General features: G+C 43.6%; 1 protein-coding gene across 11 annotated transcripts in view; it reads right to left on the bottom strand.

Moving 5' to 3' along the window:
• GBF1 (golgi brefeldin A resistant guanine nucleotide exchange factor 1) overlaps positions 1–24,725 on the bottom strand; it is a 177,431-nt gene that overhangs the window by 42,706 nt on the left and 110,000 nt on the right. For 5 of the 11 annotated variants that reach the window (XM_030571052.1, XM_030571055.1, XM_030571057.1 and 2 more), the window contains exons 5-11: positions 18,489–18,607; positions 17,747–17,855; positions 17,296–17,356; positions 13,780–13,834; positions 12,361–12,459; positions 6,205–6,352; positions 1,475–1,704 (exon numbers count right to left, since the gene is read on the bottom strand). In XM_030571052.1, coding sequence (XP_030426912.1) covers positions 1,475–1,704; positions 6,205–6,352; positions 12,361–12,459; positions 13,780–13,834; positions 17,296–17,356; positions 17,747–17,855; positions 18,489–18,607 — 821 coding nt within the window. Of the gene's footprint in view, positions 1–1,474; positions 1,705–6,204; positions 6,353–9,860; positions 10,386–12,360; positions 12,460–13,779; positions 13,835–17,295; positions 17,357–17,746; positions 17,856–18,488; positions 18,608–24,725 lie in introns of those variants that run through there. The other 6 variants (XM_030571059.1, XM_030571063.1, XM_030571054.1 and 3 more) reach the window with 5 other exon arrangements.

Below are 24,725 nucleotides of genomic sequence, written 5' to 3'. Positions count from 1 at the left end.
GCTTCAGAGTGATACACACAGACAATCCTTGAACCTTCTTATATAGATTAAAATCATAAAAATTACATATAAAAATAATATTAAGCAGTACGTGTTTGTTGCCAAGTCTTAAAGAAACCACCGAAGACACCAGTTAAGTGCCTGGAACCAGAGTTTGCTGAAATGCTAAACCAACATTTGACGGCACTTGCCTCTTCTGAAAGTGCAGAGAAAATATTTTCATTTCAGTTTATTCAACTAGTTCATTTCAATGACTAGTTAATTCAAAGTTAAAAAAAGAGTGGGAGTTCAAAAAGCAAGAAAGCTTGTTTTCCTCTTCCAATCTATGAATAAAACTAGGTGTGAGAAGGTGAGATCTACTAGTTTTGCAATCATGAAGGACATGGTTAACAAAAAGTCAGTTCAATTCACTAACTACAGATAATACTTCCTTTGTTTAAAAAAATCAGTTAATTCTAAATGCAAAACATCTTTTGAAAAAATTTTTGATAAAAAAATTTCTTCTTATGAATTCAGCACCTTTAAGGTTGCTTTGTTTAATTAAAAAAATTAAAATGCTGTTTGCGCATTTAACTGATTTTGAATTTTCACAAATTGACACAAATCACAAGTAAAAAACTTGATCTTCTAGTAAAGAAATGCATCATTCATCATTTTCTAACAATCAAAAAGGAGAAATTAAGAGTTTGAATAAATGCAAATTAAGGCATAATTGCTTAAATAAATGTATATAGATACAGTGTAGCCTAGTTAGCAAAAAGAAGCAAACAATTTAGTGTAAAGGTTATCTTTAGTAGCAAATCAACATATTTTAAAGGTTACCAGCTAATGAGAATGAACCTTTCTTTAGGAAAATAACTAAAATGTACAAATGCAAAACATGATTAAAATCAATCAATTAAACCAAGGTTTCTGACTTGATGACTTGCATTACTTAAATTTTTATCAATCCACTCGGCTTGCTAGTAGTTTTTGATCTACACTAGTACATTTTTCTTTTTAATTGCACCACATTATATCTAGTCATACTCCCTAACTAGGCAAGACCAAATGCAAGTGCACATGCACCAAGCAATCATCAAAAACTCCTCTACAAATTAAAAAATTGAGGCTGGAAAATTATTACTGAAGACAGCAAAAAGGAATCACAGTAGACTTCAGCCACCTCTGCCTTTATTAGTTACTCCTTTAAGGCTGGCGTAATGGGAAACACTGGAAAGGATACAGCTACACAGAAACTGGTCTACACAGTTACCCTTTAAGTGGTCAATGCCGAATAGTCTTGAGGAGAGTATGAACACATAATGCACCCAAACGATGCAATTCTATGCTATTAAGGGAAATTTCTTCCTGACCACTTTCTAAGCTCCTAATTATGTAGCACTAGTGACACTGACCAAAAGGAGGGCACAAATACAGACACTAGATCTACTGGGTTTGGAGTTGCCTGCTCTGCACAGGATCATGCTCATACCTGGGGTTCATGCTTGTGTGGATGCTCAGTAGCATTGGGCTCAATTGAAGGCATTGCTGCACTAAGTCCCAAAGAGTTGACCTGCTCCAAGTCTGTAAGATCTTCCTTGGAGGTGGTTTGGGAGGACAGCTCTAAGCCACTGTCTGTAGCAGGACTGACTGCAGAGGAGATGTTTTCTGAACTTCCAGATGAGATGGGAGAAGGAGCATCAATAAAAGTAACTCCATCTACTGAGAAGAAACAGCAGCAACAGGTTATTAAAACTGTTACACCGCCCCTCCACCATCCTTATCATTACATGTCAAAACAGCAACAAATAATTGCTTTAACTTGGGTCATGCTGCACCACAAATGAACTCTCAAAAATGACATAAGAATGCAGAAGACTCGGATAAATGAGGTATCAGCAAGTCAAACAGATCACAAGGAGAAAGACTAGCAACTCCGTGTTATCACACAGTAGATAGAATCTAGTAGACCTCGTGAACAAATGAAGACCATATTAAAATAGAATGCATACATTTAGCTAAAATGGGAGAGGGCAGGCAAGGTGGTTGTACTTGACACAATCTGGAGCGGAAACAGGGCAGAGCAGATGCCAGCAGGGATATCTATCAGGGACTGGAGACCCTGCAGGAGATGGTCCTTTCCCTGCACCCCAAGTTGTCTGAATTGGAGGTACACATTAGCTTGTAGGGAGGCAGAGCAGGAGAGACAGACTTCATATGTCACAGCTACAAGGGGAAAGACCAGAGGCGCTCCAATCAGAAGGCTTTAATTACATTAAAATGTCTCCTTGCCCCTTCAAAGCATCGCTGGACACTGAAGGACTTTAAGGGAGGACTGGCTGGCGCATCCAGAAAAAGGATGGAAGTCTAGAAGTGACAGCAAGGGACCTTCTGTATTCTGTAGTTGAGGCCAATATAGGATCGCTGTACAACTGCAGCTGTGCTGCTGTAAGGTCTCTGTGTAGCCGCCCTATGTTGAGAGCTCTCCCATCGACATAATTAAACCATTCCCAGTGAGCTGCAGTAGCTATGTCGGCAGGAGCCTGCCGACATAGCGTTGTCCACACCAGCACTTTTGTTGGTGAAATTTATGTTGGCCACAACCCTGACTGATAAAACATTTTGCCAACAAAAATGCTAGTGTAGACAAAGCCTTAGTGCGTACCAACAGGATCTGCCTGGGACAGTTAGAGCAAAGCATGTTAGAGCGCTTTAAAAATCACACTCATCTAGTGCATTTTGCCAGCACTGTATAGACAAGTTCTTATGCTCCTGTCAAGACCAAAGTTTGCATTTTCTTCATTTTTGAATATTGCAACAATCCCTCTTGACTTTAAGGATCCAAGTGCACAATCTTGCTCATCCAGAGAATTTACTCAATCTGAGAAGTCCCCTTGATTTCTCTGGCGCTACTGGCACAAGTGAGTGCCCTCCAGGAGTAAGAGTTGTACAACTGGGCCCTACATCACTGAACCCAACTCTATTTACTCCTCAGCAGCTACCCTCTGAGCAACATGTTAATCTGGCAAGTTTGCAACCTTATCAAAACTAGTCCAAATCATTCCTTCTTCCAACCTATCCAGGCCAGGTATGAAAAAATGCTCACGGTAAACAATTATTTGCCTGATTTATTTCGTCCCCATGGTCTGCTCAACTCTGAAGAGCTACACACAAAAAAACCAACAAAGCTTCCCAGATCCTAATTCCTTCCCTATTTTCAGTGGAAACATTCCAGAGAATTGCATACATGAGAAACTGACCTGACTCACCTAGACTCTATTTTGAACAACACAGACCCTTGTATTGCTTCCGGCTCCAAATGTCTATGGTTAGAATAGCAGGGGGGTATACTACAGGACAGAAGGTTGATTAATGTTCTCAGGAATTACATTACCTCATTCTAGCGTTATTGCTGAAGCAGATGCAAGAGAAACTGTACACAAATTATATATTATTCGACTGCTCAGAAGCTAATTTATTCCCCCGGGTTGACCATGTCTGAAATGTGGCATACAAGTAGCGGACTGGAACCACTTGTGGTTGTTGTGCTTCCCACACTGGAGAAGACAACATCAACATTGTTCAACTGTTTAAACCTTATAGGGCTTCTATTTAGAGAAGTGCCTGTACAACATGAGCTTCCTTCTTCAGTTAAGGAGTACCTAAAACTGTTCCTTGGTGCAGCATGGAAAATAATCCTGGGACGGGAGGGACTCTTCTCACCTTTATCACTACTAGAGAGCAAACCTTGCAGGAACCGGTGACTTCTGTTCTTTGTTCCTGCTGTTTTTATCTCTCCATGAACAGAATTTGAGACCATTTCTAAACTCTCTCCCTGAAAGTATGTGAAAGGATGGCAGATTAATGGAGAAATGAACTAGACAGATATGGAGGCATTTAGAGGGGGTGCTCGCACCTCTTAAGGGAACATGATGGGTAGGAGCCTAAGTCTATTTATTTGCTTTCTATTCTTAACTTCATTTCAGCATATGACGAGGATGCAGATCCACACAGATCCATGCTTCCCTTCAACTTAATCAATAACTGTCATGAATATACAGAGTACCAAGGTTAAATGAAAAATCCAGGGAAACAATATCTAATAATTTAAGACACAAGAATACAACATGCCTTGAAATAAGAGAAGGATGCATTTTCACCTTGCTCTACAGAATCTATAAAATCTGGCAGGTGTCTCAGATTCCAATGAAGTATGTTGGCATGGCAAGAAAACAGGGTAGGAACTTTTGAAAGGAAAACGATTTAAAATAGAAAGGCAAGAGTTTTTCCTGTGATTCCTCAATCAAATTGAGTTTCAGAAGAAACCAAATGAACACGAGAAGAGAGAACATTTTCATCATCTCTACATGTCAGGTGGATGCTCCAGAATGCAAGTTTTCATTTAAGACAACCCCCCACGTTTGTAGCCTTCATGATTGTAAGGGAAAACCTTGAAAATGTGAAGCAAGTACTTAAAGTCACATTGCAGAGCATGGTAACAGAATAAATGAACGAGCCAGAGTTGCACATTATAAATTCGAATATGAAACATGGGGTTTTGTTTAGTAGTGTATGTTGTACAGCTGAGCTGGTTTTTTTGAAAGACAAAAGCCAACTATAAAAAATAAACAAACTTCTGCTACATAAGATAAAAGGACTCTGGCATCAACTTTGCATTTCCCACCTCCCTGGTGTACATCCTTGTTGCAATTTAGAGATAATTGTTAAATAATGGCACAAGAGTGTCAGAGTTAAGGATCTGTGCCTCAGAAGGAATCATTTTTTTCACATATGCACTGAGGGTGACAGATTGTTGAACTGAAATTGAATGTTAGAGAAGGTATTAATGTGTTGATGTAAGGAGTAGGCTAATATTTGGATGTTTGTATTATGCTGGCTGTAATTTGCTCTACTTTATGATTTCCTTACTTTTCAATATTTGCACTATTGTGAGGAAAACACCCTAAATCAGTGGTTCTCAAACTTTTGTATTGGTGACCCCTTTCACATAGCAAGTCTCTGAGTGTAACCCCCCTTATAAATTAAAAACACTTTTAAATATACTTAACACCATTATAAATGCTGGAGGCAAAGCAGGGTTGGGGTGGAGGCTGACAACTTGCGACCCCCAATGTAATAACCTCATGACCCTGAGGGGTCGACCCCCCGTTTGAGAACCCCTGCCCTAAATAGCCTTTTTGTGCATGCAGTATGCTTCAGAGCTGTGTACTCTACATAACTATAATAGCAACTTTCTTGTCTGCTTCCTTTCACTGCTATTGTTTACATCTAATCTGTCAAAATTTAAAGAGTATATCAGACCAGAATCTACTCCACAGCCAAAAGAACCCATGTACCCAAATTAAAGGTTAAAGACTGACACTGTGCAGTCTGTCTACTACAGCACAGCCACGGGGCATACAAATTCTCCCTTCTCTCTGTATCACAGTAATACAGAGTAGCACACTTTGTGGTTTCTGAAGGCAGAGCATATGGACAAAAAAAGGGCTCCTTACATTTCTCTAGTCCCCTCACAAGTTCCCTTTGGACCACCCTCACTTGGCCCTTCATTACAAGGACTTCCTGCAACTCCCCCCACTCTCATGCCAAGGGCTCTCTCCCCCTGACCTTCCAGTCTTCCCCTTCCTAGAAAGCGTGTGCCCCACCACATTCTCCTCTTCCCCTGCCTTGATGCCTGGGTCTGTGTATTTCCATTCTCCCCTCCCCATCTCCACTCAAGGTCCATGCTTCCAAACCTACCTGCCCAATTCCCTCCTTTGGGTCCTTGCTTCCATCACTACCACTACTTCCCACTTCGCATTTTCTTGCAGGTCTCTGCATGTCCCCCACCCCCCATCATGTCACTGTTTCCTCACCTTCACCTAATCTCCCAATCTTCCTCAAGTCCCTGATTCCCCCCGCCCCCTTTGCTCCAGTCCCTGCAGCTTCCCCCCACCGCCACTATTCTCTATATAAGGTGCATTACTAACAAACAGAGGAATGCTGTTGAGTTGCACATAGAGCAGTAAGTATTCCCTCTCTCATATACACTTCTTTCTGGGCTTGGATCGTTGTGGGATGTGTGCTGCTAGGATATTTGAAGACTAACACAGACTAAATACAGAAAAACTGAGTGGAAAAAGTGAAAAAAAAAATGAAGAGGTACCACACAGGGCTACAAGATGGATGACACCCATGCTTTGGAAAAAGGTTTCCACTTACCTATGATGTTACTAGGCATAACAGTACCATTGGTGGCTGGTTGCTCTGTCCCTGGGGAGACCTTGGTTGCATGGCGAGTGGGCCTTGGGGATCTCTTCTGTTTTTTCCATTTAGATGAATCACTCATTCCTCCTGCTCTCATTTTCAGCTGTGAATAGTGAACACCAAGAACATCAAAACAGCAACACTGTGCAGCACAAAAGACCACAAAAATCTAGCCCAGAAAGGCTGCCCCAAAGGCACAAAAACAGATAGTAGCGCTCCACTATATCACACAAACCAAGCACCTCAAAGTCATGCAAACTAGCCCACAGCATCCTACTCCAAAAGTCCGCATCCCGACCCCGATTCAGGAGACAATTCACTTAGTGTTCTTCAGTCCAAGTCCCCAGACCCTATTTTGCACATCAATGTCTCCCTGCTTTACACCAAAATGCAGTCTTCTTTAAGACTGCCCTCCGGATGCATCTCAAACATTTTCACTTTTGCCTGTTAAGTCCCTGCTAATGTTTTAAGTAATACTCTCCTAGCAACTCTAAGGACATTTAAGTAGGCACCAATTCAAACCTTTTAAGGGAGCTTCCATAAAAATGACAGAGAGTTAGGAAATAAGATTCTGTCATCCAGTGCAACTCAATATCTTTTGCAGTTCTCCTCAGTCACACTTATACCCTGTCATACCTTACCAGACTTGGAATCTCTGCAGAAATGGGGCCTTCAATTTTTCCCTTTTGTCTGTTTCATTCATGATCAAGTCAATTTCCTTAATATCTTATTTTTCCTTTAGCTCTTGGGAAACTAATTCCTTTTCTTTGTTAATATTAACTTGATGGTATCAGACAGCAACCATGCCCCCTTTAATCTAGATTTTAACTTTTACTCCCCTTTGTTTCTACATCTAATCTAACCTTTGAATTGTTTTTGTCCTTAATACTTTTTCTAGTACTTATATTCTTCCTAAGTTGTGCAGACTAAGACCATAGTACCTCAGAGGCATCCAGACCAGGATTTGCAGTGTTGCACTATTACCCTGCTATGTCAACATCACACACGCCCACACGTTCACATTTAGTAAATCTACGGCCACAGCTAGGTCTTGAAATGGCTACTTTCCTGACAGATGTCCCCCAGAGAGAGACTTAGCTCCTCTCACTGGGTCTAGGACTTAATGCTTGTTAGTACTGAATTTTGTTGCTACAGCCAACTGATCCAACCTCTACAGATCCCTTTACAGTAGAGTAGCTCTTCTGTGCAGGCATAACCACTCAGATTTGGGTGTTGAGAGCAGAGAGTTTCAACTAGGCAGCAAAAGTATTAAACAGGTCCCAGTGCCGATCCCTGGAGTTCCCTTAGTTGATGTTTTTTCCTTGCAAGCTTTACTATTATCCCTCTGTCAACCAATTTCTATGCCAGGCTTCAGTCCTTTATCTAGCTGGTATTTATCCAATTTTTCAGTTAACAATGTGGCAGTATATTGAATAACTGACTGAGATCCAGATGGACTATCCCCCACAAAAATGCACTTCTGATCAAACTTCTGTAGCATTAAGTCAAAGAGATTGCAAGTTGAAGCACAGAAATAGCCAGATCAACTCTATTTGCATGCTTTACCACCTGCTCAGCACTTCCAAAGCCACTCAGACTCCTCACCTCCACAATTCCTCTCTGCTGCCACCAAAGCACCCATTCAATTGTTCAAGATCAGCCAGAAGTTCTGAGCTTGATGGAGAAATCATTTGGTTATATTCTATGGCCTATGAATTGAAGCCAGACTTAATAGTCTTAATGGAGCCTTCTGGCCTTAATCTATGAACCCTTAATTATGACCATATCATTATTAGGATCTTTTATCAGAAGACAGATTTGCCATGCCTATAACAGAGTTAAGGTTAGATCTCTTCTAAGCACAATTAAGTTTTAGAAGAACTGGATGTATACATTATGGCTTCCAGTATTTTTACCAATGTCATGAAAGCCTGCTCTTAGTGGCCTAACACATTTGCAGTTGAATGTCTGTTGTGATAAAAGCACTAATTGCTCTACAGCATAGACACCCCACTGCATCTCACTGATCTAATCTTATCTAATGTAATTGTTCCCTTCTTTTAGGTTTAAACTCTTTCATAGCATCTAAGGTATATTTTTTCCACTCTTCTCATTTTTCCATTTGCTATCAATTGTTTCAGGGGCTTCTTTATTTCACCACCCATCCTTTCAGCCATTGTTTGCATCTTTGTATAGCAGTTAGCATTTTGGAAAAAATAATACTGGAAGACCATCTCTCTCTACCCTCTTTTTTCTATCTAAGACTGTGTAACCGTTTACATGGCCTATAATTTCTCTTATTTCAACAAAGCTTATGAAAATGTTATGTCCCAATGTGGCAACCCATTTGTGTAAATCTTCCTTGCACCACAAAATCTATTTGTTTGACTGCTAATCCCCAAGTTTTAGAGATTTACAGTTTCCTTTGAGCTAGTTAATTAACAACAGTTTTGGGACTGCATTGTCCCTTACTATTTCCTCCCACCGTGCCGCTGTATTGACAGCATAGGCGCCTGCATGAGAATTTCCTGCTTAATGACCTGACTTCTAGAACATAGGTAGATCTTAGACTTTTGCCAGTTCTCCTCTTTCATATTTCATCTCTACCAGGTGCATTTTCCTTTTTTAAATTTTCCCAGAAATCCTTTAAGAGTCCCAATTTTCTCAGTTATAAGGTCACTTCCTGGTTCTGTGCCCTTAATGTTTGTAGAGGTTTTAAGACAGCTATCAAATCTAATCAGTGTATTGTTATTTGATTATTTTATTAGAAATAAATAAGCTTAATTTCCTCATTTTTGGACCACATTTGAAAGATTTTTAGAGATTTTTATATGGCCAATTGCATGCTAAGAGGTGTAAGCATGAAAGAGAAAAATGGAAGCATTAACCATTAAACCCAGAAAGGTTTATTTCAAAGCAACTGTAAGATATCAGATTTTGCTTCTAGTTACTAAACCTTGTGCCTGTTTCCATGACTTGCCTAAGTAATTAACCATTCATTAACTGATTGGTAAAGAGTGAAAACAAAGTCAAGCCAAGCCAGTGGAACACAGAAACAAGATCTCTTATTGAAAACTAGCCATGCTGGTTTCACCTCTTCTACCCTTAATCAGGATTTTAAGAAACAGGGAACTTTACAAACACCATTTTAACATGGTTAACTTTAAAATATTTAAGATGCTAGTTTGATTGATCTAGCTCTGTAAGCAGAAGTTTGCTTTAAATTCTATATCTTCCCCCACACACACATACAAACACACACACTGCCAATTCGCACCACTTGCCAGAAGCTCAAATTCAATGCCATGAGCAGACATGTAACCTCTGGGCCAGGAACACAAGAGACTCAATGACATTTCTTTATGATTTAATTTTAACATTCATTCAAATATTATAAAATACAAACATATAAGCCAAGGCCTATTTAAAATCTTTGGTTTTACATTTAGGGGACAGTTAAGATTTACCCAGTAGGGCTTTTTCGTTTCTACTGTCCAGAATTCCATATTCTGCTTCATTAGGAAAATAGTTTTATTAGGACATCTCTCAGGGAACTGGATAGCAAACGACTGCCGCTTAATCAGCACTGAGTTAATGAGAGTTATACTTACTGGGTACATGTTTGAAGAAGATGTTACAGTATGAAATTCTATGTTTGGGAGGTTCTGACAGACAGTCAAAGATGAAAAGTAAGATCCTTTTTGTTGTTCTTTTTGTATTGTACTTAATTTTAAAGGTGTCTCGCAAACAATTTAATAGCTTTTATGTCCTCTTGCTTTATTATGATAATATAAACATGACCTGAAAGGCTGTCCACAGCTTCTCCTCCTCCCACAAGAGGTTCCCTTCACTCATGCTTGTTTTTACATTGGAAAAAACATAAAAGCATTGTCTTTCTTAATTTTGCTAGATCATTTTGAACTTTTTTTGGGTGGGAGTGGGGAAGAGGGTGAAGGAAGAGTATTCAAAAGCATATGTATTATTCCATCTGGCACCTTAAATAATGGGTAGGCGTGTTAAAACTTCAAAATTTCCTTTCCGCCTAGTGTTTATTAGGTATTGAAGTTGAATAGAATTTTAAAGTGCTGTGTTTTAAACAGAAATTAAAAATTTCTTTCCCTCTCTAACTTTCAGTATCTTGTGATGTTATAACGTTAGAAGTTCTCCAGTCAACCAGTGTCCTTCAGAATAGCCCATAACGGAATTTCTAGAGTAAAAACAAACAAAATGTGGAATTTGAAAGAAAAAAGGGAACAATCCTTTTTTTTCCCATTTGCAAGTCAAGCTTCGGCCGTTTTGGATACATCCAGAGCAATCAGTACGATATCTACAAGAATGTCCCAATTATATAGAATCCTCTACATTTGGGTTCCTTCAAACTCCAGTTATAACCAGGAAGTTTCTCCATCCTGCTAACTTGCTCTCTCCTCCTACTTTATCTCCATGGTCACAACCCTCATCAGCTTACAGTCTGAGATAATTAGGGAAAATTGCCTCATAGTAGAAAAATCAATGGTTGATTGAGTTTCCTTTGCATAAGGAGAGGAAGTGCAACTAGCAGAGCCATGAGGCTCCTGCTCTTTTCCCCTTTGAACTGCCAGGCTTTGACAGTAAGATCCCAGATGAGAGTTAGAAAAGTGGGGGTGTACTACTACAGCTTTCTCTAAGAGGTCTGGGAGAGCCCATTATTCAACAAGCCACCTTACCTGCACACGTTTGGTTTTCCACAAGATATTGTAAGCCTCAAGAGAAAAGGGCAGGGGCCAATGATTAGTAACTAAAGCAAGGAGACTAGCACATGAGCTCATTCTAGATACAGCATGGAACTGGTCAGCGTACCGAATGACGTTCAAGACAATAGCATGCAGAGAGAATGCAGCCCCTGATCTGAGTCCTGCCCCAGTAAAGACATTAATGGGATCAGTCATCTCACACACCTCCACACCCTCGGGAAACATCATTTTACACATTTAACGACAGGTCCTTTCCCCGTTACTCTATCTCTGGAAAAACCCAGAAACACCAGTCTCCATTCTCTCTTCTTCAGAGCAGGCAGTTCAACTACAATACCATCTATCAGCAAGAAAGGGAATTCACTTAAGTTTAATTCTTGTGCAACTCAGCATAAGTACCCCATTTGTGGAAGTAGCTCCAGCCATAGTCTTTCCAAACTGTCCAGCATGGCCTCATCTGTCTCTGTAGTCAGAAGACCCCTATGCACTTTCATTTTTGCTCTACCAGGAGCAAAAGAAGATAGAGACAGTGAAAGAAGCTCAATCTACACTGGTCTATGAACTCAATTTGGAAGCCAAAAAATGGCTCCAGCTAAGCCGGTTTCTAATACTGTGTAGGGCCAATATGGACAGGGGCAAACTGTGGATCTAAAACACTTTTTAAAAATACTGTTCTAGTGGAAAGTATAGTTTCCCAAGATGTTTTTAATCCTGTTTGGCCCCATTCACACCCACTGGGTGGAATGGTTTAGCTAAGGCCATGTTAGAAAAGATTAAATATGGCTCTCAAACACTATTCCAAAGTCAGTGAAGCCAGAACCAAAGAGACTTGGCCAATACATCACAGCCCCATTTGAATGTCTAGGAGGCAGATGAACTCCCCATCACTGTGCCATGTAAAGGTGCTTACAGTCTGAGTCTGCAAACCAGAGTTGTCTGACTGTGTCCTTGTCAAGTGACTCCTCCATCATGCTTCTGCAGCCATCACCCAAGAATGACATGCAAGACTTGGTCTTTGAGGAGTTACTTAGGCTGTGGGCAACAGGCTCCTTCTCTGTTTTCCCTGGCCACTGGGATGATTCATCCCTTGCTCACACCCTCCCACTTCTTTCCTTCAGAAGACTCCTCAACAGTGTCCCAATTCCCACTCACCAAGACATTTAATGATCCAGTGAGAACAAGACTCTCTCCTTTCTGGTCCTGCCCCAGGCAGATCCACAACACTGGAAAGCAACCACTGCATGCATTCTCCCCAAAAGCCATGCTGTGTCAAAAGGGTACAGGGAGATTTGCTACACACAACATAACTCTATCCCAGGTGGTGTTTGCAGGAGGAAGGGAAAGAAGGAGAGATGGAGGGAGGAAGGGAGAGAGAGACCTTCAGGTTCTTAAAGAGCAGTACCCTCTCTAACTGGTTCAGGGCTTTGGGTTGTTCCCCACTACTTAGTTCCAGTTTGTTGAGGAGACATGGAGAGATCTGTGAAAGACAGGCAAATGCATGGTTTAAACAAAGCAAAATAAACCCAAAGAGAAAGAATAACCTGGCAGAGCGCAAGACTATGGGGGAGAATTGTAGCATGCGGTAAACAGACAGGACAAGGTGACAGTGTTTCAGAGATTGGACTTAGAGCATTGCCTTCATGAGCTGGAAGCAGCCATCACCTGATCACTGGATAGCTTGAGGGAGGATTTACTTATAAAATACTACAGCTTGTGTATATGGGCATTAGGAATTCTGGCACTTAGAGTATCTCACATAGACCAGTTCCTACCCTGTTCTCACTGTCCAATCTTATGCTCAGCACAAAATCTGTTGCTTCCTTCCATCAGAGAAGGAAACATGCAACAATAGTGTGTCACCAAATGCTGCCATGGAAGTACCAGAGCCTCTGCTGGTTCAGATCCCTTATCATAAGCACACACTGACAGCAGATTTTCCAGGACCCCTCTATGTAGAGCACCCATCTAAGAAGAGTGGTTCTAAAATGTCAGGGATCCAGAAGGAAAGAAAAGACGTATAACATTCTTAAACATGTGAGATCACATTTGTGGTATGTACCCTACTGCATCCAGATGCTTAACACTCATTGGCAAGGCAGCTGCACATACAAGATGGTGCTAGCCAACAACCCAGAGCCCTACAGTCCCCTTTCTCCTTCAAGAGGGTGTGGAGGGGAGAAGGAACATCCTCTTCCAAAAACAGAAGCCCTCTTCTGAGCTCAGATTTCCACCATGGAGCATCCCTCTCCTAGTTTCCTACCTCTTCATGAGAATAGCCTCCAAAAACCTTGTCAACACTAGGGAATTTTTACGAAGTTTTCACAGTGCCTCACCTACCCTCAGGAAGGCTTCCTTTTTAGGTCGGGGAGCAGGAACAAAGTGCACTGGTAAGCAATACAGACAAATGTTGCGAAAGGGAAGGATGAAAAAGAAGCCGAAGAGATGTCAGAAAGGGTTAAAACATTTGGAAGGCATCAACACCAGATCCCAGGGCCTGCAGGGGTTCTAGATGAGGAGCAGCTGTTGGCTACTGCCACAGCTCTGCCTGACTTGCCCAGGCAATAATTCATAGGCAAAATTCATTGCTGGAATAAAAGTGAGCACAACTCCACAGAGTTCAAAAAAGCTGTGCCCATTTACACCAGTGGTGAATTCAGCCCTATGTTATTTAGTGTGCTTTCTTCACTGAGCTACAGATTTCCAGGAATAACATAACCATAGATGTGAATGCAAAGAAGAGAGATGTGAGCAAGCAAGAGGAGGCAGAGGAGACAGCAGGGAGTGTACTGGCTCTTACCTTCTTCATGTTAGCCCCCACATAGCTTTTAGGTTCTTCCTTAAAGTGAGGCAATCTGAAAGACAAAGAACATGCAGGAATGCACACAGCCTTCCGGGCACTGGTGCAGGAAGAGAACACTCTCTTCAGATCTGGCTGTAAACACTAAGGATGGAGGACCTCCTTGGACCCAAGATGTTCTCCAGGAAGTGGCCCTCTCCCACTTTCCTTCTGCTGTAGAGGATGCTATAGGAAAAGCCTTCTCTACACTACGGAACATTCATAGAAAGCACCCCACTGCTGCTAACAGTGGTACAGCTATGCTGATGTTAATTGCTTCAGGAGCACTTATGTAGCAAATTCCAGCTGCTGGTTTCAGCACTGCAAATTAAACTTGTCCAGAGCAAGTCCAAGTAGCACATTGCTGAAAATGGCAGCAGGAGATCAAGAGCTCCCAATATTCTAGCACCAGTGAACTGTGAATCAGTTTCTCTTCTCTCAGAATCAGAGTCATATTTCAAGGCAGAAGGGACCAAAAGATCATTCAATATATCATACACCACAAACACCAACCCAACAACCAGAATTAGACCGAAGTATTACAGCCCACAGCAGGCAAAACTATTATGTGCCAGAAGCGGAGATTAGGCAGGGCCAAAGTGCACCAATACCCAAAGCACCCATGATGGCTGGGAAATGATTAAGTGAGATATACTTAGAGAATCCTGGCAAGTGACCACACCACACACTGCAGATGAAGGCAAACCCTCCCCCCTGCCAGGTCACTGCCAATCTGACCTGGGGGGAAATTCCTTCCTGATCCCCCGAGTTAGACCTTTAGCATGTGAGCAAGAACCAGCCAGCCAAGCATACAAGAAAGACAATGCTCGGTCTACCTCCCAGCCCCTCTCCCCCTAATATCCCATTTCCAGCCATGGCCATCCCTGTGACTTCAGAGACAGGAGATTTTAAAAATCCAGAATACATGGAGGGTGTGGTCAAAAGGAATCCCTTCCTGACACCTGCAGGTGGCCAGCTGAAACCCCGAAGCATGAGCTTTTAGAAATGTAAGACAAACTGGAATTGAGCCCAAGGGCTGCTGAGCCCTGACCCCCACAATCACAAGCAACCCTGTCAAACAATCACACTCAAATTTGTCTCTCTTAAAATGAATTAAATTTTTGCCCTCAACTCCTAGTGGGAGGCTGTTCCAAAAACTCTTCCTCTTGATGGTTAGAAACCTTTGAATTTCTAGCCTTTATTTATTTGTTTATGGTCTGTTTATGCCCATTTGTTTTTGTGCCAACATTGTCCTTTAGCTTAAATAGCTCTCCATCTCCCTGATATTTACCCCCGATGTATTTATAGAAAGCAATCATATCCCCTCAGCCTCCATTTTCTAACCTAAACAAGCAAAGATCTTCAAGTCTCCTCTCATAAGACAGACCCTCCATTCTCCTGATCATCCTAGTATCTCCTCTGCACCTGTTCCAGTTTGAATTAATCTTTCTTGAACATGAGTGACCAGAATTGTACACAGTATTCCACATGAAGTCTTACAGGTGCCTTTATACCTCTTTAGTGCCTTTATATGGCATTAATACTTCTCTTGTCTCTAGTGGAAATGCCTTGCCTGATACATCCTAAGATCAAACATGCTTTTTTCAGTCACATCATATTGGTGGCTCATACTTATCCTGTGATCAACCCACACACCCAGGTCTCTCTCCTCCTCTGTTGCTTCCAACTGATGAGCCCCCAGCTTGTAGCAGAAATGCTTATTACTAGACCCTAAATGCATGACTTTTCACTTTTGTACTATTGAATTTCATCCCATTTCTGTCTCTCCAGGCCTCAAGGTCATCCAGATCTTCCTGTATAATATTCCAGTCCCAGATCTTATTATCAATAATGCCTTCCAACTTTACTAATGAAATATGCTCATGATACAGACTTATACTTTCTGTGCCAGGGTCATCAATAAAAATACTGAATAAAAGTTGGTCCCAAGACTGATCTTTGAGGAACTCCACTAGTAACAGCAGCAAAGAGTCCTGTGGTACGTTATAGACTAACAGACGTATTGGAGCATGAGCTTTCGTGGGTGAATACCCATTTCGTCGGATGCATGTCAGATCCAGACTAACACGGCTACCCCTCTGATACTCCACTAGTAACTTCCCTCCAGTCAGGTAATTCACCTTTCTGCATAACTTGTTGCCCTTCTCCCCTTTAGCCAGTTCCTTATCCACCTCACAATTCTTGTACTGGTCCCCATCTTCTCTAATTTAACTAATAATTTCCCACATGGTACCACGTCAAAGCTTTACTGAAGTCCAAGTATATTAGATCTACTCCACTGCCCTTATATAAGAAAAATCTGCTATTTTCTCAAAGACAGAAATAAGGTTAGCCTGCAATGATCTATGTTTGGTGAACCCATGTTGCTTTTCCTCACCTTTATCATTTGCCTACATGAATTTAATTATTTTTTCTTTCATAATTTGTTCTAAAGCCTGGAGTGCTACTGATGTTCGACTAACAAATCCAATTGCCCAGATCACATTTTCTCTCTCTCTCTTAAATATACTTATGACATTAGCAACTGTCCAGTCATACCGCATTACCTTTGAATAGATACATTTATTAAAAGTCCTTGCTACTGGATTAGAAATTCCATGTGTTAGTTTTTTCAGTATTCTGGGATGGAAATTATCCAGTGCTACTGATCTGAGCCCATTAAACTCTTAAGTTTTTCTTTCACCTCAGATGTGGAACAGAGATGGGGCTAGCAGAGCCAGTTGCAGCGGCTGGGAATGTGGAAGATGGAGGGATGTGCTTGGGGGAACTGAGAGGGTTGAAAAAACGAGCAGAGGCACTGCATTCCCCAGTCAGCATTTCTCGGAACAAACTTACTGCATTGCTTCCTTTTGACCAGATCTCTATATTTGTATAATACCCAGAGAAAGGCTTTAGGAGTTTAGGCATTGCTTATAAAAATGAATTAAGTACTGAGTTTCAGAAGGAGAGGGAACCCTAGTTCAACACTTTGGTGGTGTTGGTCAGGGCACAAGATTCATCCAAATGACAAGCTGCCCCAAGTGACCCTGAAGCAGTTTAAATTCCTTTCAGCATCCGAGGTGAAACTCTGCTGGAATTAAGCATATGTCTATTTAACACGGTCTTTCTATTACATTTTTAAAGAGAACTATACATTTTTAAAGCACTGAAATGGATTCTGGGTTTTTGAGTGGAATTTGCATTATCTGGCCAAAGAACCTTTTCTTAACCAAAAGTTCTTGTTTGGTTGTCTGTCTGTTCCTGAAGGGCACCTTAAACCATACAACTTGGTCTAACCCCCCCTCCAGTCTTGGTGAGACAGCCCAAGAGAGATGGACCAAATCCTCCCTTCCCCACCACCCTGAAACCATGGTCTGATCAAACGGATTTTCTGTGGGCCCCTAAGTGGAAGTGTGGAATCTTCCTGTCCATAGAGGGTCATCTCAGCAATGCTGAGGCAAACACAAGCAGGTTTACCTTGTGAAGAGCAGCTGCACCATGTCGACCAGAGTGTGCTCTGCAGATTTTCTCAATAACTCTGCGAAGACAAAAACAAATAACACAGGTGTCATTACTCACTGTGATATTATCAAGAGGCTTCTCCAAGCAGACTCCCCTCCGAGCCTTGTTTACAGAGGATTATGGCAAATTTATTAAAACCAGCTCCAACTCTGCCTTGCTGCAAAATGGGCACATACTCACAAGGTGGCGCCACAGAGCTGGGGAAAAAAAACAAGAGGAGCCATGGAGCAAAAAGTTGGACAGTGAACCTCTGACTGTTTCCATGAAACTGAGGAAGCTTGTGATGTTGTAAACTCAGCACATTCCCCTCGATGGATTTCATGCACTGGGCCTAGATGCAGAGGTCTGGAGAGCCCAGACCATTTATTAGGAGCCACCACCATGGGAATATGAAAAACAAACCTACCACTGAGTCTCATTTCAAAGCATATACGGAAGCAGGACTGCATGATCTCACACACTGACTCATTGGTGAGATGGGCTCCCACCGGAGTGAGCAGCAGGGTCCTCAAAACCTGCAAAAAGCAAAGTTTAAACGTAATGCAGCACCAATGCCATTCACCTGCACACTGAGACAGGGTTGAGGCACTCAGGAAAGGTCTGCTTGGAACCCAGGAATCACTGCTATGAGTGAAAGGAGGAGGGTTTCCAGAAGTCACTTCAAAGTGACTGTTGTGCTAAAGGGCAGGAAAGCTGGAGAGCAAGAGTGATGGCTCTGCTCATAGGCCCAACACTTGGGTTTGCTGAGATTCCTTAGCCCAAATGCAGATCCAAGAGATATACAACTCTAGGTTTGTCTCAGAATAACTCCTTTCACTTCTCCCCTACAGCCCTCGGCTGCCACCAAAGAAGCTGCTGGGTTCCCCATCCCTGCTTTCCCCACCACTGGAGAGGAACACACACAGGCTAGGATCAAGGCTATAGCACATCAAGAACTCTATTTAAAATCAATTCATTTAAGCTTTTAATTATTTTCATTTGGAAAAGCTTTTACCATAGGTACATGAGCCATCTGTTTAAAAATAAAGTCTGTCACTAAGCTCCTGCAGAGTCAAAACACTGCTCCCTCCCCCCGGATCTCCATGTAACTGGATCCACTCAGTGCCAGGCAGCAGCCATTATGGTAATTGCCACTTCTCTCCACTTACCTGCAGGATTTTCATCAGGACAACCTCATCGCTGGCCGGATCCGTGCCCACAAATCGGGCATGCGTGACGGCATCCGCCATGTTCTCCATTCCCTCAGCTGTGCCCTCATGGCTGGGATCTGCACAAGAAAACAAAGAAGCCATGACAGGAAATGAAAACTGACAGGGAAAAGCCAGCTGCAGGCTGTCGCCTCTACGCGGAGACACTGACACAGAACTGCTTCACTTACATCTGCTGTCTTTTTGTATGGCTTGGGGGTAAACTCCTCTCCCTGTAGGGTCCACTCAACTTCCGTTAGCATTGATAGGCGTTTTGTTTATTGCTATACGTTTTCAGTATTGCACACAGGATACTTAATTGGGGACAGGAACTGCCTTTTCTGTTTGCAAAGAGCTTATATGTTCCAACAGACAAAGGAAAGGGGAGAAGAGTAAGTGATTAAGCTGATTACGTCCCCGTCTCCCCCCAGATCATGTTTTTGTTGGTAAGTTATAAGACTACTCCCCAAACACCCATGACCTAATCAGCTGTTAACCACATCACACTGTGGAGAGATATGAACATATGAAACCAGTTTCCATTTGCTAAACTCACTTCTACTACAGGCATAGGAGTCCCTGCCTGGGGTTTCTCTCTGACAGGGAAGGAAGCTGTCCTCTGCTGCCTAAGGTCTCTCCCAAGAGGCGGGAGAGGGAGAAGAGGCCAGCAGCTCTCTCAGGGGGAAAAGGGTAGACAGACAGGACCACGGCTGAGATACCAGAGCTCCAATCCTCCCACTTCAATCAATCAGTCATCAAGGCCTCTCTCTCCATTTCATTTTCTTGTATCTACAAACAAGGGTGCAGCTGAGAGGGAGTTCTGGATAGGATTGTTGCCAGTAACCGTATCTTGTGCCACATTTCAGTGGCTTTGGGAAAGCTGCCTCTGGCTTTGATTTCATTCTCACTTAAACAATACCGCATTGAGCAAGAGTCTTGTTACCATCTTACCTAAACAGTCATTAGGAAAGAGAGGAGACAAACTAAACACTAGTTAATACCTCATTAATTGGGGACAGGGCTCCATGAACTCCAGCAAACACGTATCTGGTAGAAGAGCCCTAGAAACAAATGGGCCTTGTGCACTTGGCAGAGAAGCTGCAGCAGATTCTCTCTTCAGCTCTAGTAGCGTTCACACCTCAACCCCTAAAGTGTACATATTAAAGAAAGCTGCCCTTGGTGTGTTCCATGCCCTCCGTGTCCCATCACGGACAGCAGGCTCAATGGCGCTGTGCAGGTTCTGAAAAGCTACTGTGTAAGAAACATTTTTCACAGCTACACACACAGCAAGGGATGGCATCATGCTATGTAGCAGCCTGCCACTGGATGAGGCACAGATACTACTGACTGAGGGGCAGTGGTCCATCAGCACAGCATGCATCCCTATCTTATGCAGATCTTGCCTTCCTCTGATGGGTTTGTTTTTACATATTTGGTTAATGCGTATATAACCCATCGTTATATAACGTCTTATTAAACTGATCAGAGTCTGTCAAAGATTTGGACTGGTCATTTATGACTCCACGTCAATGGCATCCTGTTGAGCACCGACACTTGGTGGCAAAAGGCAACACGTGGACTTCAATGTCAGAGAGGTGTAGAAACTATCTGGTGGCCTGACTTAAAAAGTAGACCTTTCACTGCTTAGGATATACAGTGGCTTCTACCATTGCTATCACCAGCTCAGCTCCACCCATGGTGGTGCTAGTGCAGACTAACAGCTGGGTCAGGTGACCATGTGGTTTTAACTACTGGCTCATCTTTTGAGGAATTCAGGCAATTCAGGGGTCCTCTCAGCAGGAGCTTTAAGGGAAGTGAAATAATCAGAGTGAGGAGAATATGATTCAAACCTCTCAATAAGCAAGCTCTTCTGCAGCTACAAAGAGCAATGGAGCAAAGATAGACACTTCCAAGTGACTCAAGTAGTAAATCAAACTAGCTGTAAAAACAGGTGGCATACCCAAGGTACAGTTGCTATTATTTATTCTCATCAATTCCACTGAGGAGGAATGCGGAAAAAGGAACAATTGAGTGTTTTTTATTTTAATAAATATGAGAAGGTTCAGGGACAATGCAGCATGTAAGAGTTAGGAACACAGAAAAAAAAAAGCTTAAAGGCCTACCCACATGTTATCCTATAGATAGTCATAGCACAGCATGAAGTTAACTCATTCTCCAAAACTTGGACTAATTAGCTAGTCATTTATTACTGGTCAGACTGCTGTACAGGTTCTTAGTAGCAGATGTATACACCAGAAAATAAAACTCAAAAGAACCAGGTCAGAACTGGAAGGGGATTCTTATTCTCACCACAATATAAACCAATTCTACTACCGCAGGAGGTAGTTATTTCTCTCACTCTACACAAGATGGATCATCTCTACTGCAGCATACAAATTCAAAGAGTGGCTCCCCTGTGGTGCTGAAGATAGAGCTTAACTGGTGAAAATCCAGACTGCACCTATAGACATGCTGAGCCCAGTGATGTTGAGAGTGAAAGTTTGTTTTAGAAGTGGAAATGTAGAAAGCTGCTATGAACATTCTGAAGTCCACGACATGTATGGTGATTGCAGCAAAGCAAATACATTTCAAAAGGGAAAAGTAGAGAATATGCTTTTGAAATTCACTGCAAGCCTTGACTGAAGGTTAAGGACTGCTCAAGACATCTAGATAGGTTTGGTGAAGTGCTGTGGAGGAGCCAGTGGTCATGGTATATGTTGGTATCAGTGAGGTAGAGAAAGGTAGGAGAGAGGTTCTAGATGCCAAATTTAAGTTGCTAGATGCAGAGAAGAAAAGATCTCCCTGGTAGCATTCTCTGAAATGCTTCTAGTTCCATGCACTGGACCAGTTAGATAGGCAAAAAAAAGACAGTTACTCACCTTTGTAACTGTTGTTCTTCGAGATGTGTTGCTCATATCCATTCCAGTTAGGTGTGCGCACGCCGCATGCACGCTCGTCGGAAGATTTTTACCCTAGCAACACTCGGTGGGTCGGCTGGAAGACCCCGGATATATACCCCTGCCGACCCAATCGCCCCTCAGTTCCTTCTTGCCGGCTACTCTGACAGTGGGGAAGGAGGGCGGGTTTGGAATGGATATGAGTAACACATCTCGAAGAACAACAGTTACAAAGGTGAGTAACTGTCTTTTCTTCTTCGAGTGATTCCTCATATCCATTCCAGTTAGGTGATTCCGAAGCCTCACCTAGGCGGTAGGGTCGGAGTGAGATGTGGCAGAATGCAAAACTGCTGAGCCAAAGGCTGCATCATCTCCAGACTGTTGAACCAGAGCATAATGCGAAGCAAAGGTGTGGACCGAGGACCAGGTAGCTGCACGACGTATTTCCTGGATTGGTACATGAGCCAGGAAGGCAGTAGAATGTGCGGTGAGATGGCCCGAGGGAACAGGAGTCAAATTATAAGAAGTGCGGATGCATGCCATCACCCAAGAGGAGATCCTCTGAGAGGAGAGAGGTAGGCCCTTCATTTGGTCTGCCACTGCGACGAAGAGTTGGGGCGATTTACAAAAGGGCTTCGTCCATTCGATATAAAATGTGAGCTCCCTACGGACATCAAGGGAGTGCAACTGTTGCTCCCATTGTGATGAGTGCGGCTTCGAGAAGAAGACCGGAAGGAAGATGTCCTGATTGATATGGAAGGCCGATACCACTTTAGGGAGGAATGCTGGGTGCGGTCGCAACTGCACCTTGTCCTTGTGAAAGATAGTATACAGTGGGTCCACCGTGAGCACCCGAAGCTCGGAGACTCGTCTGGCTGATGTAATGGCTACGAAGAAAAAACAACTGTCTTCCAGGACAGGTATAGCAGCGAGCAAGGTGCTAACGGCTCGAATGGTGGAGACATAAGGTTGGTTATGACCAGGTTGAGGTCCCAGGTAGGGGCAGGGCGACGTACTTGGGAGTATAGGCGCTCCAAGCCCTTGAGGAACCTGGAAACCATAGGGTGTGAAAACACGGAGTGGCCACTCTCTCCTGGGTGGAAGGTAGAAATGGCCGCCAAGTGCATCCTCAATGATGATACCGCTAGGCCCTGCTGTTTGAGAAATCAGAGGTAGTCCAGGATGGTGGGGATCGAGACCTCAGTGGGAGTAACATTCTGCGTTTCGCACCAGCAGGAGAAACGCTTCCACTTGGCCAGATACGTAGACCGAGTGGAAGGTTTCCTGCTATCCAGGAGTATTTGTTGTACTGAGGCAGAACAGCGTAACTCTGACTGGCTCAACCATGCAGGAGCCATGCCGTGAGGTGTAGGAACTGCAAGTCTGGGTGGTGAAGTCTGCCGTGGTCCTGAGTTATGAGGTCTGGGAGAAGAGGCAGGGTAATTGGGCTGGCTATCGACAGGTCGAGCAACATGGTGTACCAGTGCTGCCTGGGCCACGCTGGGGCGATCATGATCAAGCGAGCTCCGTCCCTATGGAGCTTCAGCAGGACCCTGTGAACCAGCAGGAACGGTGGAAAAGCGTAGAGCAGTTGGCTCGTCCACGGTATCAGGAAAGCGTCCGAGATCGAGCCCGGGGAGAGACCTTGGAAGAAACAGAACATCTGGTATTTCCTGTTCTCGTGGGAAGCGAAGAGATCTATGTGGGGAAATCCCCACTTCTGGAAAACAGACTGAATAATGTCCGGACGGATTGACCACTCGTGAGAGCGGAAGGATCTGCTGAGTCGATCCGCCAGAGTGTTCCGAACCCATTGGAGAATAGACCTGGTTGCGTCCTTCGAATGGGCTACCCAAAAGTCCCAGAGTTGAATGGCTTCCTGACAAAGGGGGGAGGACCGTGTCCCCCCGTTTGTTTATGTAATACATGGCCGTTGTGTCATGGTGTTCACAGACAACACAACGGCCTTGCAGATGCTGTTGAAACGCCTGGCACGCAAGGTGGACTGCTCTCAACTCTCGGACATTGATGTGCAAGGCCAGCTCCTGAGATGACCAAAGACCTTGAGTGCGAAGATGTCCGAGGTGAGCACTCCAGCCGAGAGATGACGCATCCATCTTCAGGGCCATAGAAGGCTGGGGCGGATGGAATGGCATTCCTGCACACACCAGGGAGGGCGTCAACCACCAGTCGAGGGAACCTAGAAGTCTCGGGGGAACGGTGAGGATCCTGTCTATATTGTGTCTCCCCAGGTGGTATGCTGAGGAGAGCCAAGTTTGAAGGAGATGTAGGCGTAGCCTGGCGTGCTTGGTCACGAACGTGCAAGCAGCCATGTGACCAAGGAGGCCGAGACAAGTTCGAGCTGAAGTGGTTGGGAATTTTTGTAGGCCTTGTACAATTGATATCATTGCGTGAAACCGCAGCTGTGGTAAGCAGGCCCTGGCAAGACTGGAGTCCAGAATGGCCCCAATGAACTCTATTCTTTGTGTGGGAATCAGAGTAGATTTCTCTAGGTTGATCATCAGGCCTAGCTGGATGAACAGGTCCTTGACAATGCCCACGTGCCGCGTTACTTGGGTCTTGGAGGCCCCGCGAATGAGCCAATTGTCGAGATATGGGAAGACGTGTATGCGTCGACGACAGAGGGAGGCGGCGACTACGGCCATACACCTTGTGAACACTCTTGGGGTTGTCGAGAGGCCAAACGGAAGGACTGTAAATTCGAAATGTTGACGGTTGACCACAAACTTGAGGTACCGTCTGTGCGGAGGATAAATGGCAATGTGAAAATACGCATCCTTCATATCGAGGGCAGCATACCAGTCTCCAGGATCCAAGGATGGGATGATGGTCCCCAGGGATACCATGCGGAACTTCAACTTTAATCAAGAACTTGTTGAGTCCCCGCAGGTCTAGAACTGGTCTGAGACCTCCCTTCGCCTTGGGGATTAGGAAATAGCGGGAGAGGAACCCCTTGCCCCTCAAGTCCTCCGGTACCTCCTCTATAGCTCCCATGGCAAGGAGGGACTGTACCTCCTGCAAGATGATTTGCTCGTGAGAGGGGTCCCTGAAGAGGGACGAGGGTGGGAGGGGGGAGGCGAAATAAACTGAAGGCGGTATCCAAATTCTACCGTGCGTAAGACCCAACGATCTGAAGTTAGTTGGGTCCACGCAGGGAGGAAAGAGGAAAGGCGGTTGCAAAAGGGAGGGAAAGGATCCTGTTGAACAACTGGTACGTCGCCCTCGGGCGCGCCTTCAAAAGTTTGGTTTAGGTCCTGCGGGTGGTTTGGCGGGGCCGTGA

This window comes from Gopherus evgoodei, chromosome 7 (genome assembly GCF_007399415.2).
Source record: "Gopherus evgoodei ecotype Sinaloan lineage chromosome 7, rGopEvg1_v1.p, whole genome shotgun sequence".
In the NCBI taxonomy this organism is placed as follows: Eukaryota; Metazoa; Chordata; order Testudines; family Testudinidae; genus Gopherus; species Gopherus evgoodei.
This window is presented reverse-complemented; position numbering and strand designations above follow the sequence as displayed.